Here is a 23,511-nt window from a genome sequence, read left to right as displayed (position 1 = left end):
AAGCCCTTTCCCATGGGCTGCAGGTTGGGCGTCTGCTCCCAGAAGAGACAGGGAGCAACTCTCTCCCAGGCAGCTGCCACTGACCTCGGGGGTCCTGCTGAGAATATCCCAGTGTGCCAGATCTCTAGGAGCAGTTTCCCCCAAGACCCCTACGTATTCTCATGTCCCGGGTCCCTAGGAGACCTTCCTGATCTCCACTCTCCCGCTCCCACCAGGGCTGAGGCGTCGGAGTCTCTGTTCTAAACGCCTCTCCACCAGGGCTAACCCACACAGATTTGTTTCCTGACCAAACCTTTCTACTTTCAGATTGCTTTAATCCCTTCCTTTTCCACTCACCAATCCCCAGTGCAAACTGTCCTTGCAGCCCTGCACCACAGGCTCACAGATCAACTTCTGGTCCCCCAGGTTTCTGTGGACTGTCTAATCAATACCCCGAGCTCCCCAACTGAAACCTGAATTCCTTAGAACAGAACACAAGACCTCCACCACCTGGCGTGCCCTGTGGCAAGCTCCAGGTCCCATGCCCCCAGTTATCACGTCGTCCCCAAACCAGAAATGCAGTCCTCAGCTCACTTTTCCTGGCTAAGTCCTGGCCAAATGCCAAGCACCCACGTTCCCGGGTATTTCCTGTCTCTGGACACTTGTCACATAACCACGTGTAGTCCTTTGGTGGGCTTCTCCTTCCACACCGATTCTAAGTTCATTAAGAACAGCTGTAAGGTCACCTCCTATGCCATCCAAACTTAAGTGGAAATCATGGTATAAGACCAATACCTGTTTCTGAAGAGTGTGCAGAATGATCTGTACCTATACAGATATCAATATAATTTCCCTAGACCGAGGGCACAAACACCAACATTTATAAGTGACAGACATCTTTGTGACTACAAGGGCTTGAAACGTAAATGTCTGCTTGTAAACTTGGTAGGACAACAAAAATCCCAGCTTACAAAAAGGAAGACTCCTGTTGTGGTGCCGGGTACCCAAATCTCTTAAGAGACCAAACATTTTCTGCAGATTAATGTCAACTATGATTTTCTACACTTTGCAATTTAAGTTCACACTAGCATCCAATAGCTGGTAAAATGAATATTACAGAAGAACACATTTTGAAGCTTCCCAAGGGGAAAAAAAACCCATAATGTTCTAAAAGAGGTGGGAGGGACTGCCACAAACACAGAAAACTTTGCTGGAAACCAAGCTCCGGTGTGTTTTGAAACCAGAGAGGCAAAGAGAAAGAACAGGAGTCCCTCGTCCCTGTCCCCTCAGGCAGCGGCAACTCCCGCAAGCAGAGCCCCAGGATTAGTTATCTAGGACGTGTCCCCAACACCCCCCCACAATGCCTGGGACAGAAAGACTCGAGATGCTCTGAGTCGGTAAACAAACGCATAGGCCAGCGAGTGAGAGACTCCCGGAGAAAAGTGAGATTCTCGCGCAGTTTACAAGATAAAAATGAAGGCACTTGTACCGAGAAAGCTTTCTGTGAAACTCGAAGGAAAGGATCTATTAGGGAAGGTTACCGTGTTGCCCTTTCTACTGAGAGACAGGCAGGAACCGAGTTCCCTTACCTGAGGCACAGGCACTTTCTGCGGGGTGTTCTGGGGTGATGGGTGGAGCTGTGCCCAAGGCTGGTGATGTGGGTGTGGGGGTGAAGACTGGTGGTGCAAGCCCGGGTGGGGCTGCATCGGAGGGCAGGTTGGCAACTGCTGGAAAGACGGCTGCTGCCCAGGATGCTGTTGGCCAGGTAGCAGCCGTTCCTGGATCGCTTGGGGATCTGCAAGGCCAACACCGGGACAACCGTTCGGTCTCATGTGCCCGGCCAACTCCCTCGGTGCTGAGGACATGCCCATAAATGGACGAGACGGCTGCAGGTTCCTGGGGCCCATATTCCTCTGTCCGATTCCCATGGCACTGGGGGGCTGGTGTGGCGGCTGAGGGTGGGGCATATTTGGATAACTGCCAACTTCCATCGGTATCCCGGCACTTCCGGGCCTGACCTGCGGAGGAGGGGTACCTGCCGGATTACTCATCGCTTTCATGGGTGACATGGGAGGTGGAGAGGCGTAAGTTCCCTGAGGCTGTGAAGGATGCATAGTTTGCGTGTTCATTTGGTTAAGTGAGCCGCTGGGGTGGATGGGCTGCTGGTGCATTAGTCCTTGACCACTGTTTGATGGGAATCCTACAGCATTGGGGTATCTTGGTACGGACTGATTCATTGGAGTATTATTTGTAAGGCCTAAATTTTGATTCATCCCTGTATTGTTAACTAATCCCTGATTTAGGTTACTGTAAGGATATCGAGAATACTGCCCTGAGTTGTTTATAGTAGGTGAGGGGACTGTCTGGCTCCGAGAACTAAAGGTAAGGGTCTGTGGCCTCACGGCCCCTTGCTGAGGAGGATTAGGGGAGAATCTGGGACTGTGGGCAACGGATTCTCCGTGGAGAGCAGTGGGGGGGTGATGGTGGAACTGCTGCACTGAATGACGCAAGGAAGGTGCCATGCTGGGGCTCTGCGGGGGCACGTGGGACAGGTGGCCGGGGCCCGACGTGGCAATGAAAGGACCACCCTGACTGAGGCCCTCCTGGCCTTGGGGAAACTGGCTCATCCTCTGCTGTGGCTGACCGTGCTGCTGCATGGAAAAATCCCCACGGGCCATGTAGCTGCCCATCTGCTGCAGGTGCTGAGGGTGGCCCTGCGCGGGGGGCCCCGACGGGGCGGGTTGGGGCGGCTGTGGCTGGGGCTGCTGCTGGTAGGGCGCCCGTATCTGGTCCGGCACCTGCACGGCCCGGGGGCCCCACATGGAGCCGCTGTCCACGAAAGACTGCCCGTGCCTCTCATTCTGCAGGCCAGGGTAGACTCCCATCTGACCGCCACCACTGCCGCCATGGGGGACCTGAGGGACGGGAGGGGCGTGATACTGCGAGTGAGGAGACGCAAGCCCGTTCCCAGGGGCGCTGCTCATCATCCTGTTTGGCTGATCCATCAGATGCATCTTTTGTTGTTCGTACTGATTATAGTGATCGAAATGGGTCAACTTTGTCTGATTCTGATTCGTGGAGGGATGATGAAGGGATGGCTGCAAGGAGGCAAAGCCTTGGTCTATCGGCATTTGCTGACCCATGGGGTTCACGGGATTTTCAGGGTAACCACATTCGCCAAGGCCTTCGAGTCCTTCACTGAAAATATTCCCATCCTCGCCAAAAAGACTCATCATTCCCGGATCCGCCATCTTCTTCCAACACACGGCTCCTCCACACTACAGCTCAGGAGCTTGTCTGGGCTTCACCTCACCGAGGTGTCTGTCCTCAAAGCCTATAATCCTTAACTAATCTTCTTCATGTCATTCCGTATTTCTTTAATTCTCTTGGACCCTGCAGTGTCAGGCAAAGTCTGGATATAGGTCCTAGAAGAGAGTGGGAAGTGGGGGGGGGGGGGCGGGGGGAAGAAAGAAAACAAAGAATTAGGAACAAATGATAAAAACTGCCAGTATTTTACACATTTGAATTTGGTTTCCATCAACAATACTAATCTAGCCCCCTTGCTGAGCTGTATTTTATAAATCTAGTTCACTTTAAGAGAAACTCATTAGCTTCTACCAGAAGCATTATTATGATCGGTTACTTAGAAAGCAAGCAAAACACTAACCTTAACCTTAAATTAATCCATTCACTCCACTTCCTAGCACTCCATTCTTGGATGGAACAGAACAAAAGAACACAACATGAAGCAGCGGCAGCTGCCACAGCAGGCAAGCAGATGTATGAATACAGCCAAGCAGCCCATCTGCTGAACTAAAGCCCTGGAAATGCTCTGGTTACCAACAGCCCGCCCTTAACCTTATTCCCCTGAGCAGTGTAATCAGATGAGCAGCCGCGGCACCGAGGGCTGTGAAAAGCTCAACTTAGTTAAATTGACTAGAGGATTATACAAATACCAAAATCAGTCATTTCGTACAAATTAGATATTTTCGGCCCACATACATCTACGTGAGAGCAACAGAGGTGTCAAACGAGAACGTGTCCACGATGACGTTCCGACAAGGGAGCGTCCGTGATGATGGTGGAAAGCAAGCCCGCAAACAGTGTAATAACCTCATAAATCCATTACGTTAACGGCAGGGATATACGAGATGCAGAAAGAGATCAAAATAAAAGTTTTCGTTCTGCAAGAAGACCAATTTCACTCATGACTCTGGGCCCAGCGCGTCCCCACTCTGCACTGGCGACTGAGAGGTCCGATCACAGGTCACGATTCCCCAGCAGGTACCAGACCCTGGGGATGGACCCAGAGCCCATGTGACCGCTCAGAGAGACCCCAGCTGCATGGAGTTACTAGACGATGACTGTTCTCATCAGAAGAAACTGAAAACTCCCCCTTCCCCCGCCAAACCGGTCAAAACTGAAAATCACTTTAACGTAACAAAGTTCGAAATATCCATGCAGGCTTCCCTCTTGCCTTTTCCTCTTCAGAGACAAGGCAGGATGAGAAAAGCACGACCGTCAGCATCCTGTGTTTATGGCACCAGGTATATACGCTACCTACTGCTCTACATTTTATTTAAACGGTTCCTAAGAGATTTTGCGCGTCTGATTAAAATAACCAGTTAAAGAATGCTTCACCAATCAAAAGAGGAAAGTGTTTTTGTCGAACGCTAATTAAATCAACAACCTAATAAAGAACTAATTCACATAGGAAAAATGTCTGAAATCTTAAACATCTTTGGAATTTAACTCATTTTTTCCTCTTTCATAAGTCTACAAAGCATTGTGATACTGCCCAACTTGAAAAAAGCAGTATCTTGCTGAAGAATTTCAAAAGTGATGTTAGAAACAGGCTCAGTCATAAATTCTACTGACATACTTCGATACCAGCATGGGAATGAACAACGGGCAACCAACACTGCTGAGAACTTACCAGTAAGAGAGAGAGGAAGAAAACCCAGTTCTGCCTGTCCTACTCTAACATATTCCTAACAAGGGGAGAATTTTGCTTACAGAAATCGTAAACAACATTCCTGTTCACTGTCAGAACTACAGACAGAACACCTGAGAAGGTCTCCAGGTCTGCAGTGTTCAGGTGACAGCTGTCAGCTAAAGTCACAGGTCTCCTCACTCCGCCGCTAACTGCCATGAATTTTCTGATCGACTTTCTCCAAAACAGAGGTCAGAAGGGTGAAAATAAGGTGAGCATGAAAACCATTTTATTTACCGACATGCTGCTTTACTACATGACCACTTTTGAATCCAAAATAAAGAGAAGCAGAAATCTTCAGTGCCAAATGCAACAAATATCTATAAACTGAATTTCCCTCTGAACAGCCTGAGCAGTCGGTCTTCATTTACTGAAGACCCATTCTAGCTTTCAAGGAACTAAATCTTACAATGCACTTGGTAACAGCTTAAACTAGCCGTGCAGACTAACCACCTACCAAAGTAACCTTTCAAATTGGCTTAAGGAAGATACGGTCTACTTATATGGATGGATGGCCTAGTTTCATAGGATAGCGGCTTCCCCTTTTAGGGTCCCCCACGCATCACAGGAGGCAATGCTACTGCCTGCATGGGGCTCCCCACCAGCTCTGGGGGGCAGGCACGGAGGGGGAGGGGACGGCCTGGTCCACTGAGCCCAGAGGCACAGCCAGCCTGGAGCAGCAGCTGCAGGCGTTGACGTTGACGCTACTTTGTATTAACTTAAGGCTGAGCAGAAAGGAGAAAGAGAACCTGCCTACAGGCTCTGGAAGGGACAAAACAGAACACTCACTGAGAGTAATCCTACCTGACGCATAGGCTTCCAGTTAGCCAATCTTTCCGACTAAGACTCACTCCATTTCCCAGCAGCAGAAAAAATGACAGCACTACCTGGTATCCAGCAAACGCACCACCCACCACAACTGAGCCCACCATCAGGTGAGCTCTGGGCACAGGCGTTCAAAAACTGCAGCTTGAGCCTGTCATTAGTGACCGCTCCTGCGTGCCGGGACGGCCACCACCGCCCTTCTGCCCCTTTTCTGACCTCAAGACTTGGCTCGCGACTATGCTAGGAATCCATCTGGTAGCTGGATTTCATATTTCTGATCTGAGCTAATCTAATTAATTTATTTTGGTCTTTTTTAATTTGATCAAGTCCATTTGAATACCCACTTTCCTAAGTCACAGCTGCAACATATAATTTTGTTCCTATCAAAGATATTCATTTAGAACTCCTTTTTGGAGGCTGGCCGCTTCTCTACATTCAGTATCTACATTTTCTATGTCTAGATAGATCAGCTATTCAATGAGCCATCAAACCAGAGCCATGTCATTTTAAATTTTGTAGTAGCCACATTTTAAAAGTAACCAAAAAAGAGTGAAATTATGTTTAATAATAAATTTTATTTAACCCAATATATGCAAAATATTACCACTTCAACACGTAACCAACATTCAAAAATGGATGAGACGGTTTACATTTTTTGATACAGAGTCTGAACCCAAAGTATGTATTTTACACTTGCAGCATATCTCTATTTCTACTGGCCACATTTCAAGAGAAAAATGTGCACTTGGGGACAGTGGCTACCATGCTGAACAGCACAGTTACAGATTATTGAAAAGAAGACTAGAAATTCAAGTTGTCAGTGGTCTCCAATAATTCTCATAATTATCACTCAGATAATAAATATTCAAGTTGTCTTTATGTTTCATTTAGCTTTAAATAAAAATCAAGCTAAATCCCAAATCACATTTACTTATTCAAAATACACGTACTGAGTACCTACAACGATCTAGCCACTGGTCTAGGTACCAGAGATATATCAGCAAATAAAAACAAACAAAATTCCCTTTATCCTCATGGAACTCATCTGTAAATGATGACACTTAGAAAAGAAAGATTCGGAGGTGATGAAAATTTAGGATAACATTTTACAAAATATTTCGCGGGAATTTATAATGACAAGTATTTTAACTATGTGTGATATTAGATAGTAAACAGTATGGAAACATACAGAGAAGACATAATAACGTAAGTTTCCACGGAGTGCCCTCTTGGGCACGGGGTATTTTCTGAGACAAGAATGACAGCGCAGAAGGTGCATGCACGTCTGGGGGTGAAGAGGGGCCCAACGAGACAGCTCAAGCAAGAGAATCGCCTGCCTGCAGTAGAGATCTCACTGTGAAACCCGTTATGAAAATCTGAGAATTAGCAAGTACTTGGGGGGACCTTCTAATCCAAACCCCTATTCCTCTCACAGATTAAAAACCCTTTTATAGACTAAGAGAAGTAAACGTCTTCTAAAAAATATTTTCATGACAAACAATTCCCAAAGACGAAAGAGAGATGTACGGAAGAAATGGCAGCTTACTAGTAAGAGCAAATTACTAAAGGCCTAAATTGGGGTCTGTTTTGTTCAGATAAGTCACTAAACAGCTGAAACCAACAAACAGAAGAGAGTTTCCTTTCAGACAAATGTTTTTAATTATACTATCTATAACTTTAAGGAAGCAAGCACCTATTAGCACCATATTGAGGCTCCTGGTTGATTCTTGGGGGGGAATAAGCAGGATGAAAACTGGCAGAACCAAAAAAACAAGAAAGCCGCATGCAGAGGACCAGGGATGAAAGCAAGGGGCATACAACAAGCCAGGATGAAAGAAATAAGTTGTGCAAAAATATATATTAATATCTTGAAGTGAATTTCTGACCACCTCAAACTTACATAAAAGAGGAATGCTTAACTCCGCTGCTCTTCCCAGAGTAATACGGCAGTTCTGCAGCCAAGCTTCAATGTGGTATCACAGTGCCTGGGAAGCCGTATTTTCCACAGTCCAGCCACTTCTTATCCAATTGTGTAAGTAGAGTGCCACTCTGGGGCCAACTTTTTTCATAAATAGCCAACATATACAGGCAAGTGTGGGATCAAAGGATAACTGCCTTTTAGATGATGAAGACTATTTTGTGTTCTGTAGCTTGATCTGTAATTGTTCTCTTTAAGTCTCTTCCCCCCACCTCCAAAGAGCCTGAGGCGTGTAACATGACTGTGACAGTGATTCTTGGGATTGGGTAAAGCATGTATCAGCATTTCTGTGGCAGTGTCTAGCAGCTGGAAAAACACATGTAACCACCCGCAGTACAACCTGGGAAGACGCCTCTCCATCATCAAGGTTACAAATCGTATCAAAAGCAGGGAGAATCCATGAGCCGATGGGTGAACACACGCACGATAAAGGACTCAGCACAGCTGAATATTCACATTCATGGATCTGCTAGATCATGAGGCCTGTGGACAGTCATGCCCACTAATGGCCCCCAAGAGCCACTTGGGAAAGAGAAAGTCTACCCAGGCCAATGCTCGCCATGGGAGAAGGTATCCAACAGAAATGCCTCCAAGTCAGAAACATCAGTTGATCCCAAGTTCATTCTAGATTTGCCTCATGGACCAATTGGTGCCCCTTTTGAACCCCCCACCCCCCCACCCAGGGAAAGACCACATTTTCTTCATTAGTATGTTCAGGCAGTGCCAATATGCTATGGATGGACTGTCCCACACAACAGCCATGAGCCACATGTTGCTATTTAAATTAATTAAAACTAAATAAAATTTAACACTCAGGAGCTCAGTCACACAAGTTACATTTCCAGTGCTCGCTATGCATATATGCATGGTGCATACACAGAACATTTCTGTCATCGCAGAAACACCTATGGACAGCACTACTACATATTTCTTGTTAGAGGTAAGCTTTTTAGACAAACACCATATTAGATAGTAGAAATTTTCTTTGATGAAAAATATTTTCTCCTGTTCAGAGTTCAAAGCATTCCTTCAAAGGTCCGTATCTACCCCTTGTGATGAAATTTATAGTGCCTATTCCATTTAACATTTTATGTTAATTAACTATTTTTCAACCTATAAAATTTCTTTGTGTAATATCGCCCAACATATATTTCTATTTCTTAATGAATTAATTTTTGTTATGTTAAGAATGAGTCTCAACTATACAAAATACAACCCTTAAGAATAATTAATTTCAAAATCCTTTTCACTTATAATTGCCATATTACCATTGCCCTTTAATAAAGTATTTGCAAGCTTAAGTTTTATAACCAAGAATCTATGTAACTATAGAGTAAGGCCACTATTTTCCTTACGGGCTTTGTATATTACTTTCATTCACAATTTTATTGGAAGAAAAAAATATAGAAAAACAAAAAAGGACTTGAAGTCCTTCAGAAGATCTATGCTGGTCCAAGCATCCTATGAAAAATTTTTTTAAAATAATTTTTAAAAAGGTAAAATTGCATTTACAGTTGGCTTCCATTTATAAAACTAGATAATCCCCCAATTTTCTGGTATCAATTGAAGAGATCCATTTTGTACAGGAAAAACTATGCTCAGAACTGACATTGTATGAAGTGATGGTGGGCTTCACACCGGCATTCATTCATTCATTTCATTCATTCAAAAAATATTTAATGAGTGCCTACTTTGCTTAATGCATTTACCAGACCTCAGGGACACAGTGCTGAACAGGACAGGCATGGCCCCTGCCCTGTGCAGCTTGCTATTCTAATAAATGCCCCTTGGATGGCCTGCGTATCCCAGCCACCAACCAACCTGCTAATCCGCCTGCCTAATATCCCCCAAGTGCACTTCTCTCAGTTCACACGGCCTCTGACGAAGTCAGGCCTTCGTGTGCTAGTCAAGGACAGAACATGAAAGGCTGGCTGTTTCTCCCAAGTCCAGTCTCAACAAGTTCACACAGCTGACTGAATGACCTTCCAAAACACAAAACACATCATCTTTCTCCCCTGATTAAAATCCCTGAAGGAGTTTCCACGCTTCGCATCAAGTCCAAATGCTCCGGCATAGGGGAAGGCACTTCATAATCGGATCCCTGTCAACCTCCATTCTAACCCCCAAGCTCCCCAAGCACAAATACCTGCGCTGGGTCTGTCGAACCACGGGAAGTTTACCAACAAGCAAACATTCACTTCCTCACACCTTCCTTGCCTCCCCACCAGCCTCCTTACCCCTCCATCCTCACCCATCACTATGCAGTCTGGCATCTTTTTCCTCTCAGCTCCTTTGTTACCACCTTTGTGGGGAAACTTCCTGACTCTCAGCCCTTCTCCGCCTCAGGCTGATTTTGAAGCCCTCCCTAATATTTGCGCTGTACTGGGGAAAGGGCTACAAAACCACTCAGTGCAGTTGCTCTCCTCTATTTCCTTTGCCATTTTTGAAGGGGGTCCCGGAATTGCGGGCACCTCTTAGGAGCTGCTGAGAGATGCAGAATCCTGGGGTCCTAACCCAGACCTCCAGACCCAGAATCTGCATTTTATTAACAAGCGCTCCTGTTGATGCCTGTGCAGATGAAAATTTGGGAAGTCCTGCTCAGACTCTGGTCCTCCAGCAGCTGTGGCTCTCACTGCTCCTCAATCAACCAACAACGAATAACTCATCCCCAAGAATTACAAAGCAAGTAATACAAAGATGTACCATCTTACTGTTTGGGAAAGGTAGTCCTGGCATCCCTGACCAACAAAGAAACAATACTAATGCTGACCTCATCCAGAGAATTATGAGGACGCATTAGTGACAAATTTTAATTTGCAACAGTTTACAAGGACTGGGCATCTAAAAGTGGCTTAATTTTAAAGATACATCCATCTGCTTGCCAATCATTTTACATGACCCGCCCCCCAAAACTGCAGTTAACATTGATAGCTAACGCCGTGTTACCTAACACACTATTTCGCAGGTTTCTTGCAGAAATCTTTCAGTTATTTCTACATAACTTTGAGAGTCTGCACATTCTGAGCTGCTTTTCAGATAAAGATGGTTCTTTTTTCTATATAATGTTTCTATATAATACATGGGTGTCCTGCTGATCACAAACCATGGGGCCAATGATTTCCTCCAAGGCAACCAATGAAACAGCACTCAGCTAACAGTTCATACCAAGTACATGGCCACAACACTAATTTTTTTTCTAAACTGGTCAAAAGGTACATACTGTCCTATAAATAAGTTGTGCCACTACACCACAAGAATCCTGGAAATCAATGTCCCTTAGAGAACAAGCTTTATGCCCGGCAATTCCACACTGAATTATCACTCTGAAATTAGCTCCTTCAAAGACTAAGCCCACTGAGAAGGCAGCCAGCAGACAGCTAACCTGCTTGTCCCACCATAAGACATAAGAACACGTCCATAGTGACCTTCCTTCCATACACAACTTCGCATGGCCCAGCAAAAGACCAGTACATTCTAAAAGCACTGAAAGTATTCAACATAATAAGGCAAAAAAAAAAGAGAACAAACACCTATAAACATATCTGTACACTCCATATCCATATATGTAAACAAGATATGTATCTCTGTAAAATATGTGAATCTACCCCATCTTCTTAATGCTATCTTAATTAATTGTGTTACAGACAAGGAGGAAACCAAACAGAGAAAGGTCCACAAATAGATAAATGGAAATTTTTTTAGTGTAATTTATCTGGGACAGGGAAAAACTAAACTTCAGAAATGTATTTTAATCCACCTGGCAAGGACATTTATTGGACAGACTAATGGGAGAGTAATACAAATTTTATAAAATTTGGTGATTGCTGGGTACATCTTGCTTAATACTGTAAAATATCCTGGCATACTTTAAACAAACAAAACACGGGTGATCTATAAAGGCAAATGATGTCACATGTTTCTTAGCCTATTTAAAAATCGCCATTTGAAAATATATTTCCCTATTCGCTCTATCTAGACCTATTTCAAGCAACTGACTATGCACACACACACACACACACACACACACACCCCATCTGTGTGAGAAGAGAATAGAAGGAGGGAAGGAAGGAGCTGCCTAGGGCCACTCTCTGTCCAGGGGTGCCCTGCTGATCACAAACCCTTATAAAGCTGGTCCTGAACCACTGAGAGATGCCACAGGGGGACACAGGCTACAGTGCTGAGGGGCTTTAATTTAAAAAAAAAAAAAAAAAAAAAAAAAGGCAAACAGCCAATTGCTCTTGTAAGAACTGTGTTTTCTGTATACTTACTACAGCTGTCACTGATTAACTGATCTGGCAACTTCCTACATTCTTTTTCATTTTCAAGGGTTCTAAAAAGTTGAAAAGAGGATCTTGTCTCATCTTCCAGGGGGAGTTTAAAACTCCCAATTCTGTACCCAACTCTGCCTGGTTTGAAATGCAGAGAGAGAAAGGTTGTAGTAAACAGCGTTCTCTGATACATACTACTAACATTCTTTTCCTTAGCAGAGGGGGAAAAGAACCTTTGGCAATATCACAGCTGAAAATAATTTATCATCTCTGCTAGAGGCGAGCACATGTGATGAGAAGCCTTATCCATCATGAATAAACCTCAGCACAGACACAGGCAAAGTGTCACAGGACGCGGGTAGAGGTCACACGGGAACCTGGAAGGTTTTTTTAAAAAAGGAATTTCATGCAAAAGAGGAATACACAGGACTTTGAAAATCCAAATCTCTATCAGGGAAGCAAGTGATATAAAAGTGACAGGGAACTGTAAAGGAAAGCTGAGGAGGTCCTTGGAAAAGCGTTACAAAAAGTTATTTTGGGAAAACTGCGCATGCTCTCAAAAAGGTAAGTCTAAAGGGGGAAAAGGAAGAAAACAAATGTCACTTATTCAGTAACTACATTAAATCTCTATTTCAATATAAATTATACTGACAAAGGAAATGGAACTAAGACTGGAATACGTAATAAATAGCTTCACATCCATTATATCGTGATCATTCTGACTTATAACAAGGTTGGAAACATTTTTTTTCTGTGCCTATGCCACTTATAAATGTAAGTTGGCTCTATAATGCCACCATCATCACAACTATTTGATAACCAAAACCATTATCAAAAACTATTCCAGGGATGCCTGGGTGGCTCAGTCATTAAGCGTCTGCCTCTGGCTCAGGTTGTGATTCCAGGGTCCTAGGATCAAGTCCCACATCGGGCTCCTTGCCCAGCAGGGAGTCTGCTTCCCCCTCTGCCTGCTGCTCTCCCTGCCTGTGCTCTCTCTCTCTGACAAATAAATAAAAAATTTTTTTAAATTAAAAAAAAAACTGGGGCGCCTGGGTGGCTCAGTGGGTTAAAGCCTCTGCCTTCGGCTCAGGTCATGATCCCAAGGTCCTGGGATCAAGCCCCACATCGGGCTCTCTGCTCAGCAGGGAGCCTGCTTCCCTTCCTCTCTCTCTGCCTGCCTCTCTGCCTACTTGGGATCTCTGTCAAATAAATAAATAAAATCTTTGTAAAAATTTTTTAAAAACTATTCTAAAATATAACAACTTATAATCAAAACTATCAATTTCATGCAGCTAAATAAGCCCGATATATCTTTTTTAAAAGATTTTGTTTATTTATTTGAGAGAGAGAGAAAGCAAGAGACAGAGCATGAGCAGAGGTGGAGGAGCAGATGGAGAGGGAGAAGCAGACTCCACACTGAGCAGGGAGTCCCTGATGCAGTGGGGCTGAGTCCTAGGACCCTGAAATCATGATCTGAGCCAAAGGCAGACACTTAACCAACTAAGACACCCAGGTACCCAAGTCTGATACACCTTTTAGCCAAGTTAAATGTCTTCATATTTGCATGTGATAAAAGACAATAGTTTTCTCCATAAACTCTGTAATTTAACTTTACATTTTCCTGTGTCCACAGCAAAGGCTCAGCACTAAACAAGCCCTTTTCCTTGTTAACCCAGAGGTTTTCTGAGCTTCCTTCCCCAGCTAGCTGAGCACTATACGCAAAATGAAATATCTTTTATACTATTCTAAGCAAATTAATTCATAACCCAAATCTGTCCCCCCATCAAATTACAATACATTCTGCAACAAATTCCTTTATTATTTTACTGCAGCACCATACTATTCTACGTTGCTGAAAGCTGACTGTAATGGCCACTTCTGCCTCAAATATTTCCCCTAAAACTCATTCAATGAAACATATCTCAGGTTAAGTAATTTTTACATGAGTGTACAAGATGCCTGATACTAGGCTATTGTTCTAACTGGTAGGTAAACTTTATATTTCAGTTTGAAAAGGGATCCCACTGATGTAGTTGAGAATTTCTACTTTGTGTTCGTTTTGATCAGAGATCAATATTAAGTTCACCTCGAGTGAGCAGGTAAAAGACACTGTACATGTTTAAAAAAGAAAAAAAAGGCACAGTGAGAAGAGGAGCTACTAGCAGGTGAGACATTTATTTCACATAATGAGGATGATCAAGATAATTTAAGGTCACCAATAAGATCTTATCATTGAAATCTGTACTTGGTTTAATCCAAAATTACAAAAAGAACAGGCACCTATCTACCCACCTGTAAAATACAGAGCTTCCTAAGGCCTCAGACTGCTGCACCCACTGGTCGGTACAGCTTTTCCAAGTTTAACTAGTATACATCATTTGCCAATAAAATTATGGTGCAGGTAAGGAAATGAAAACAGTTAAATTTCATCAGCAATACACACGTCATATTACACCTACCCACATTGTTCATGTTCTTGCCCCATATTCATTATATCTCTAAACACACCAAAGTCCCATGCCAGTTGTCAGAAATAATTTGAAAATATTCTCAGTTTCTCCTCTAAAACAATTCTGCAGAACACAAAGGTTTTAGTCTAACCACGCTACCGAGAGTACAGTGCCTTTAAAAACCAGTGGCTATGACAAACACATCTCCAATCTCTTTAAAACAGCCTTACAGATTCTGTATATAAATCAGAGCATCGCATCACATAGGAGTACTGCCCTGCACTACGTCTTCCAGACTGCCGTGAACACCTAGAAAGGGCACAAAGTGCTCCAGAAGACCACAGACCTCACACTCTACTTCAAAAGTGAACGCACAAGCCCTCCGTGCCTGGGTTGGACAGCTGTCAAGATCAACGTTCCTTAGCACTAAAACTAAAACAGGGAGATTAAAACTTGTTTCTCACCGTGGTAAAGAGAAGAGCTTCAAAATGCCATTTCATATTTCAAATTGCTGAGATAACCAGTATTCAAATAATTGTTATCAGTTGCATACAAACTTGGTAGTCAGCAGCTTCTAACCTATCAGAATCAACTTTCTTGTAGAATGAATTTAAATTTTGTTACTTTTAATTTTTTGATTTTGCAAATATCTTGTATTTGAATAAATGATTTCCTGTTGAAACGTTAACTCGCAAATATAAAAATATTTCAATACCTCTTTCATCATGAACCATTTTAAGTTCCATCAGTATTTACTAACCACCCATAACAAGTATCATTGAAAACTAAAAAGTTATCTGGCATCCACAAACACTAGCATGTCTGAAATAAATTTTGATTATTAATTTCACCTGGCTCCTTGGTTTACAGCTTATATTTAAGCATTTCAGATGTAAACCCAATATAAAACAACTATGTGAATGAACATGATAAAAATAATAACTGGTTCCTGATGAATCAAAATTATATTTTATAAAATTATTTTTCTGCATTATACTATTCTTGTTTTTATATAAATATACTTTGAGTTCTTGAGCTTGTTTTTTTGTGACTTTTTCCTGACCCCTCCAATACTATCAGTTAGTATTTTGTTCTTGGTCACAGTGCTTTGGTGGAGGAGATAAGAACAGAATACGGAGAAGCACAAGAACCCTCCCATTAGCCCCATATAGCTATTTCAGTTAAGTGAGATTACATGAAGGTTAAAATCCTCTTCAGTCACACTAGCCACGTGGACGTGCTCAAAGGCACACGTGGCTAGTGGCTATCGACTGGATGCAGCAAACACAGAGCCTTGTTGACTTTCTACCATGGTGGAAAATACAGGTGGTTCTGGCCTAGAGGGCTCTGTCCAAGCAGAGATGTAGAGGGCAAGCAGGAGAACAGCAGGCAGAGGGGAGCAGGAGGGTGGAAGAAATCCACTCCTGAGGCTTAGGGAAGCAGGGCAGGTTCAGATGTCCGCAAATACCTCGATATGCCTTAAGTGGAGGCTCAATCTTGAAGGGCCTTACGATTCATTCTGAATTCAAGGAGAAGTCAAGCCACTCTCCCGTTTATAACCCATACAGTTTAGAAAGATGTACATTTTGGAAAGAATCCCCCTTACCAGTGTGTGGATCACAGACTGGGAGAGGTGGGAATGGTACAGAGGAGGCGCAAGAAGCCCAGTTTGAAGGCTCTTGCACGAATTCAGGTAAAAGATGATGGTGCAGGGGCAAAAAGGAGTGGGACACACTGAAGGACAGAACTCCACAACCATCTGACTCAGTTTCTGATTGGACATTGGAGGATGAAGAGTCTAGGATGACAGGACTCTGGCTTGGGTAACCGAGCAGATGGTTATACCACTGACCGAAACATGGGGAACAGAAGAAGACCAGAATTTACACGGGGATGCACACAGAGAAATGATGCACACAGAGGAATGCACACAGAGCCACCAAGGAAGCCACACAATTTAAAAGAGAAGAGCTCAAGAAAGAAAGCTGAGCTAGAGATATGGCTGTCAGGGCCACTGACAAACAGAAGGGAGGCTGGGAGCAGATCAGATCACCCAGAAAGTGTGCTCAGTGATAAGAGGAAAGAACAAGGGGAGAATCCTGAAGAATACCAATACTTAGGAGGCAGGCAGAAGCGTCCCTCTGCACAACAAAAGCAAACATGGAAAAAAAAGGAAGGAAAGAGTAAAGCTTTAAGAAGGAGGTGATCAACAGGTTCAAAAGCTACAGAGCAAGAACAGGGTCCACCAGACTCCACAGGCAGGTATCAGGAACTCTGCTAAGAACAGCTTCTAGGAAGCAGAGCCAGAAGCTCAAGGGCTGGAGTTAAGGTGGTGATGGGAGGACAGAAAAGCAGAGATGGCTGCCAGCCTCCCACACAGAAGGCGAAGAGACGACGGGCAGCAGTGGAGTGCACTGATCAAGGACTCGCATCTGCAGACTCAACATGAGAGAAAGGGGGTTTGTGCCCAAACACAACTCACACAACCCCGGAGAAAATTCCTTAGTCTCCCTGTGCCTCAAGGTAAAATGGGGATAACAACAGCATTTACTCCACAAGGGTTATTAGAATTCAGTGCCTTAATACTGCTAAAGTGCTGGGTGCCTGCCACAGGGTAAGCACGGTATAAGCATTTTTTAGATAAGACAGAGAACACTGACAGGAGACAGACATAAAAAGTGAGAGGTCCAAGGAGAAGCATAGGAAAAGGGAAACAGTTAAGGGCATGAGTGTCAGAGGAGGGGGCAGGAGTGGAAGAAGACCCAAGCACAGGGCATGGTATCTGCCTCTTTCAACAGGACAAGCAGAAGAATGGGTACAGACAGAACTAACAAAAAGTAAATATGGCTTCATTCCCATGGCTTTGGCTGGCTTGTTGAATTCCAAAGGAGGCAGTGGTCTTGAGGTATAAGTTTCTAAAGAAAGAAAATGAAGACAAAAATAAGTGGAAAGATACAATGTGCTCATGGGTTGAAGAATTAATGTTATAAAATGTCCAGACACAGAAGCACCTGGGTGGCTCAGCAGATAAAGGGTCTGCCTTCAGCTCAGGTCATGGTCTCAGGGTCCTGGGATCGAGCCCGCATCAGGCTCTCTGCTCAGCAGGGAGCCTGCTTCTCTCCCCTCCCCCCGCCGCTCTCTATGTATGTTCACACACACTCTCTCTCTCTCAAATAAATAATAAGATAAAATCTTTAAAGAGTAAAACATCCACACTACCCAAAGCAATCTCTAGATTCAATACACTCCCTATGAAAATTTAGTGGCATTTTTCACAGAAATAGAACAAACAAGCCTAAAACTTGTATGGAACCACACATCAAAATTTGTATGGAACCCACACATCAAAAGAGAAAGTGGCATGGTCACAGGACACTATGAACCCACTGAGGTCTGAAACCAACGGTGAAATGACATCTGGTTCTAGAAATGGTAATTCCATCTATCTCTAATTCATGAGGACTAAATTAGTGTATACACAAAGCACTTAAGACAGTCCCTGGCACACAGTTAGTAGGCAATGCAGATGATCAGACAACTTTCTCCTTCAATGTGAGAAATTTAAATATGCAAAATGTGTCAACCAGGCTGTGTGGCCTTGATCCAGTTAGTTAGCCTCTCTGGTTCTTGGTTCTTCATCTGGAGAGAGGGGAGTGGAAAGGTGGTGGAACAAAATGGCAAATACCTTGTTGGTCTAACTCACTAAGTAATTCACAATTAGAAATAGGCGAAGCACAGATGTCCTCTTCTGAAATTCACACTTCCAGTGATAGAAAAGTAATCAAAATTTCAGAAGCACAGATAATAAAAAGTGACTATTCAGATAAATCAAACTTTGACACATATATTATGTAAATAATTCAGTAATTCTAAAGTACAGTTACCACTCTACAGAATTCATTCTGAATTCATGGAGAAGTAAATCACTCTAAAGTTTTTAAGCTATGTTATTTAGAAAGATACACATTTTGGAAGGAATACCCCATTACTGAAATGTGGAAACCACTAGTCACTCAAGTAAATGCTCCCCCCAAAGGCAAATTAGCACCTGGTTTACATGGTAAGATTAGGAAACCACCATTTCTCAGAACACGTTCCCTTACAAGGCTATAAAGGGACATCCCAGGGCATCCCAGGGCATCCCTCTGCCTCAAGCCACCTAGAGAACGGGAGGTGAGGCCATGGACACCTGCAGGTACCTCTCCACAAAAAAGGCCTCAGAGTCCTACCAGGTCCTTTCCTAAATGTCTGAAGTGTTGGTCCAAAGACCAAGCAGTCACCTAAAGCAAATTTCTCAGAAGAATGAAACCTTATCCTCTCTTTATTTCTAAACAAGGCCAGCAGCACACAATCTCTCCCTAATCACCAATAATATATACTCTTGGTCACCGAACTGTAATCCTTCCATTAAATTAACATTTTAAGGGTTCAGAATATAACTACAAGGCATCCTATAAAACCCTGAAGAAATGGATGCTAAGTGTATTCTTCCCATTTCCCATTTATTTGCTGCACAAACTTGAGAAATGATCTCTTCAATTTCCTTTTCCAAAAGCAAAACAGGTTAATGTCAGCCGTCATCTTTCAGGGATACTGTAAGGACAACTTCATCAAATTCCTACCATAAATATACTTACTCTAAAAAATATATTAAAAATTTTTATTATCCATTATGATTAGTCTTAAAGGTCTGGCTTAGAACACTTCTTTATTCAGATTCCCTAACTATACAGATGGAAGAACTCTCCAATTGAAAACACACACACACACAATTTCAGCTTCCACAACTTTAAAAACTTCTAGAGAAGATCACAGAACAGTTCTTTAAAACAACTCCTTCCTGAACGAGCCACCATCTGTAGGTTTCCCCGTATCTGAAATCTAGAACAGTACATCTTTTCAGTTTGCAGGGCTTCAGCCACAAGCCCAACAGGTCCCCTCTCTAGAGCCCCCAGGAAGTGGGAAAACGGGGGTTGTGGCCAGCAGGGTGCTGTGCCCACTGCCCCTGGGCTGTGGGCTCCTGGAATACCACTTCTGTGTCTTCATTTTATCCCCAGTACTTATCACCATGGCTAGAATAAAGCAGGAACATGCACACGCTTGCAGAAGAAATAAAAAGTTAAAGAGTTTTTTCCCAATAAATAAAGCCACAAAAATCTGAGTTTCTACTTGTTGGTATGGAAAGGGAAACTGGAAGACACCTCAATGCTGTATTTGCAAACCCCATCACTGTTTCAGAAATTGTCCCAAAGCTTACCTCCCCTCTCGATTTTACATATCTAATAGCCCTGGGCAGACCGTGTTTCAACACAGGTTTTGATTTCACGTCAGCATTTTCTCACCTTTATCTTTGACCACTGTCAAAAATTTAACTTATAAACGTTAAGCTCATTTATAACATCACCACCTCTCATCAAAATTAATGTTGCACAATTTTGACATCTCTTCAACACTTTAGAAAAGCTTAAAATAATCATAAGGAAACATGAGAACGAATATCATGCCCAGGGAGGGGGGAAGAAGAGAGCAGCATCTAGAAATTTGGGGAAAACCAGTTGTAAAGCCAGCCAGATCTGGCTCAAACACTTTCTTTCTCTCTACCTCAAGCAAATTAAAGCAGCTCTCTGGACTTCAGCTTCCTCATCTATGAAAATAAGTACTCCATCACCTCCTTCAAAGGGCTACTTAGAACTGATCTGTCACAAGAAGCCATTAACAGAATGACTTGCACACCACAGATGGTAAATATTAGTTGTTCTCCCCACATTTTTCACCAACCTTAACCTAGTCAGCTAGATTTCCCTACTCCCAGCTTCATCGCCAAATATACTGGGTATCTCCACAGGAGCTGACAAAAATGGTATTTTACCAAGTTCTTAACTCTTCTACCCTATTAAGAATCAAAAATGCCTTTTAAAAATCACAACCACAGAAGGCTATCACCTTGCTACGGCAGAGAGGGGGCGGGCAGAAAGAGTCCAGAAGGCTGTAGAGTGAGTCCCTGTGTGGACACCTTCACAGACAATGAAGGACACCCTGCTTTCAGGCATCTAGAATCTGGGAATCACAGGACAGGAGCGCTGTAAGACTCAGGACCTAACCCAACCACTTGACCTGACAGAGAAACAGTGAGAAGGTAAATGCTTTATTCAAGGTCATTCGGCTAGTCAGAGAGTATGAAGACTCCAAGACTAATGCTGGTTCTCACTGTAATAAATACGGTAAACTGCTGCGAATATAATCCCTTATTCCTAGGCAACAGCGTCCTTCCAGACTAGACAACTGTATATATCACTGGAAAAATGTTAACAGACATTTGAGGCAATACAGTTTTAAAACAGTACATCCAAACACCATCTACGGAGTAAGCTAAAGTCAGAACTTGAAGCGATTCCAAATAAGGTGACATTCTAAAAACGTTGTGTTCTAACCCTTGGCGTTATCACTGAATGTGGTGTTGTGTCTCCAAGGTCACTATGTTGAAGGAAACAACATTCATTTGCATAATTTCTGGCATATTAAGTCAACTATGTCATGAGAATTTTTTTATTTTACCAGCAGAGGAGCTGCTTCCCCAAAATATCTCCAAATGCTAAGGCCTTATACAAAGATATTTGCCTTCTATGCATCATTTCTATACACCTGCATCTTTCTAGATGGTGGTTAATGCCATAAGCCATTCGATTCAGGGTAGATGGAGAAACAGTTTGTTGACTGAGCTGCAAGTTTTTTTTCAAACAACACCATTTTTTTTTAATTTAAATTCAACTAGCCGGGGCACCTGGGTGGCTCAGTGGGTTAAAGCCTCTGCCTTCGGCTCAGGTCATGATCTCAGGGTCCTGGGATCGAGCCCCGCATCGGGCTCTCTGCTCAGCAGGGAGCCTGCTTCCCTCTCTCTCTGCCTGCCTCTCTGCCTACTTGTGATCTCCGTCAAATAAATAAATAAAATCTTTAAAAAAATAAAATAAAATAAATTCAATTAGCCAACATATCATTAGTTTCAGATGTAGAGTTCGGTAATTCATCAGTTATGTATACCACTCAGGGCTCATCGTATCACATACCTTCCTTAATGCCCATGACCCAACAAGACCATTTTTATTAGTTAAAAAAAAAAACTTACATACCACTGATATTCAGACTCCTGTGTGGCAGGCATTTTCTCAAAAATGAACAAAATAAGTCTGTCACTTAAGTGAAAACAATTGACAGTTTGTTGCCAATGATAAAATTTGAGCTTTCAAGCAAAAATCAGAATTTTGGAAAAATCTGTATCCACCATCATGAACTTGACAGCTTCCCAATACTTAATTTTTGATTAGGCAGATAGTAAGAGGAATAAGATTTTTTAAAATACTATATAAAAAAATGTGTCAACATCTGAAAGATTTATTTAACTCACTGAACCCATATTTTCCAAATCATCAATGCACGATGTTACAAAACTAGACATACGGATAAAAGATTCATTCAAAGTGCAGGATATGCCAATGCATTTTAATGAAACCAAATACGAAAATTTCACTGATACGACTTCAGAGTCTTAACCTGTAAGAAACTATTCCTTATAGTCTTAGTATAGTATAAAATTATCTAAAAAGGCTATTCAAATATTCCTCCCTTTTCAATTACAAATCTGCCTGCCAGATTTTCATGTTCTTCAACCAAAACAACATATTATAACAGATGGAATGCAGAAGCAGCTATCAATATCTAACAGTCTTCTACTGAGTCAGGCACTAAAGAGATTTATAAAAACATAAAGTAATACCCTTCATCCTCACTAAACTTTTGCTTTGGAAATAAAAATTAAGTTGTTTGTATTAAGATGTAATGTATTGTTGGTCAAAAGCATTGCTGAGGCATGCAACCTACAAACACTGAAAACTTAGATACCATGAAAACATTTCAACATGGCAAAACAACAATTCAAACAAAAAAGACCTGTCACATATGATACCCTGGACATGAACAGCATGGGCACAAGTCTTACCCACAGAGAACCAGAAACTCAGTAATTTCCACTGCCACAATCACCAAAAAGGCCACAGACATCCTTGACAAAGGAGAGCCAGAATAAGGAGCCACAGACTCTACGACAAAGGCTACTTGGCTAAAATGTCTGGCTTTCAAGAAGTGTGGGGTGGGGAAAGCAGAGAAGAAAAAGTTCCAGAACCAGCAAATCAAATGACCAGGTTATATCCATCCAGCAGAGGAAAGAGAAGGGAATACCTTACTTTTGCTCTGGAGCTTACTGTGAAAAACACTTCAGCATTCACCCATTTGTTCTTCTTTTTACAAGAATGAGATATCCACACATCTACTCTCTCTGCTTTGTAAGAAGATGATAGAAGAACCCAAAAGCTTTTTTTTTATATGTATCTTAGCTTCAATAACCCTATGAGATAAGCAGTACAAATATTATCCCGATTTACAGATGGTGAAACTGAGTCTTGAGAGTTAGGTGGAAGGACTGATATCCCTATCCCGAGTGCTCTGGGCTCGTGTTTGAAATTTCTACCACACAGTACCAGGACACTGGTTCTGCCAGTGCGGTCCTGCATCAGCAGCATCGATGCCTCGGGGAACCTGTTAGACATGCGACTTCTCAGGCCAACCCAGACCTACTAAATTTGAAATTCCTGGGGTGAGCCCCAGCAATCTGTGTTTTACAAAGCCTTCCAGGTCATTCTGATGTATGAATGAGGGCCTAGAAACAATGACACCCCAGAACAATTGCCAGGACAATTGTGTAAATAATATGAACAACTTGATACCCATACAATACGAAACATCAAAAACTGAATGGTGTGAACGACAGAAATGTACTTCTCACCGCTCTGAAGGCTCGAAGTCCAAGATCAAGGAACCAGCAGGACAGGCTTCATTCTGAGCCTTCTTCTCCTGGCTTGTATGTGACCACCATCTCATCTGTGCTCACACAACCTCTTTGTGCACAGAGAGAAAAATCCTTCTCTTCCTCTTCTTACAAGGCATCGATCCTATGGGATTCAGGCC

At 42.9% G+C, this 23,511-nt stretch overlaps 1 protein-coding gene across 6 annotated transcripts in view; it reads right to left on the bottom strand.

Annotated features, from left to right (window-relative positions):
- The window catches only part of CHD7 (chromodomain helicase DNA binding protein 7), a 187,586-nt gene that overhangs the window by 122,218 nt on the left and 41,857 nt on the right, over positions 1-23,511 (bottom strand). For 3 of the 6 annotated variants that reach the window (XM_032882612.1, XM_032882611.1, XM_032882613.1), the window contains one exon: positions 1,569-3,404. The exons of 1 other annotated variant lie outside the window; for it this stretch is intronic. In XM_032882612.1, coding sequence (XP_032738503.1) covers positions 1,569-3,230 — 1,662 coding nt within the window. In that variant the 5' untranslated portion in view covers positions 3,231-3,404. Of the gene's footprint in view, positions 1-1,568; positions 3,405-23,511 lie in introns of those variants that run through there. 2 more of the 6 variants (XM_032882614.1, XM_032882615.1) reach the window with 1 other exon arrangement.

The sequence above is a fragment of the Lontra canadensis genome, unplaced genomic scaffold (assembly GCF_010015895.1).
Source record: "Lontra canadensis isolate GAN:19392208 unplaced genomic scaffold, GSC_riverotter_1.0 scaffold83, whole genome shotgun sequence".
Lineage (NCBI taxonomy): Eukaryota > Metazoa > Chordata > Mammalia > Carnivora > Mustelidae > Lontra > Lontra canadensis.
This window is presented reverse-complemented; position numbering and strand designations above follow the sequence as displayed.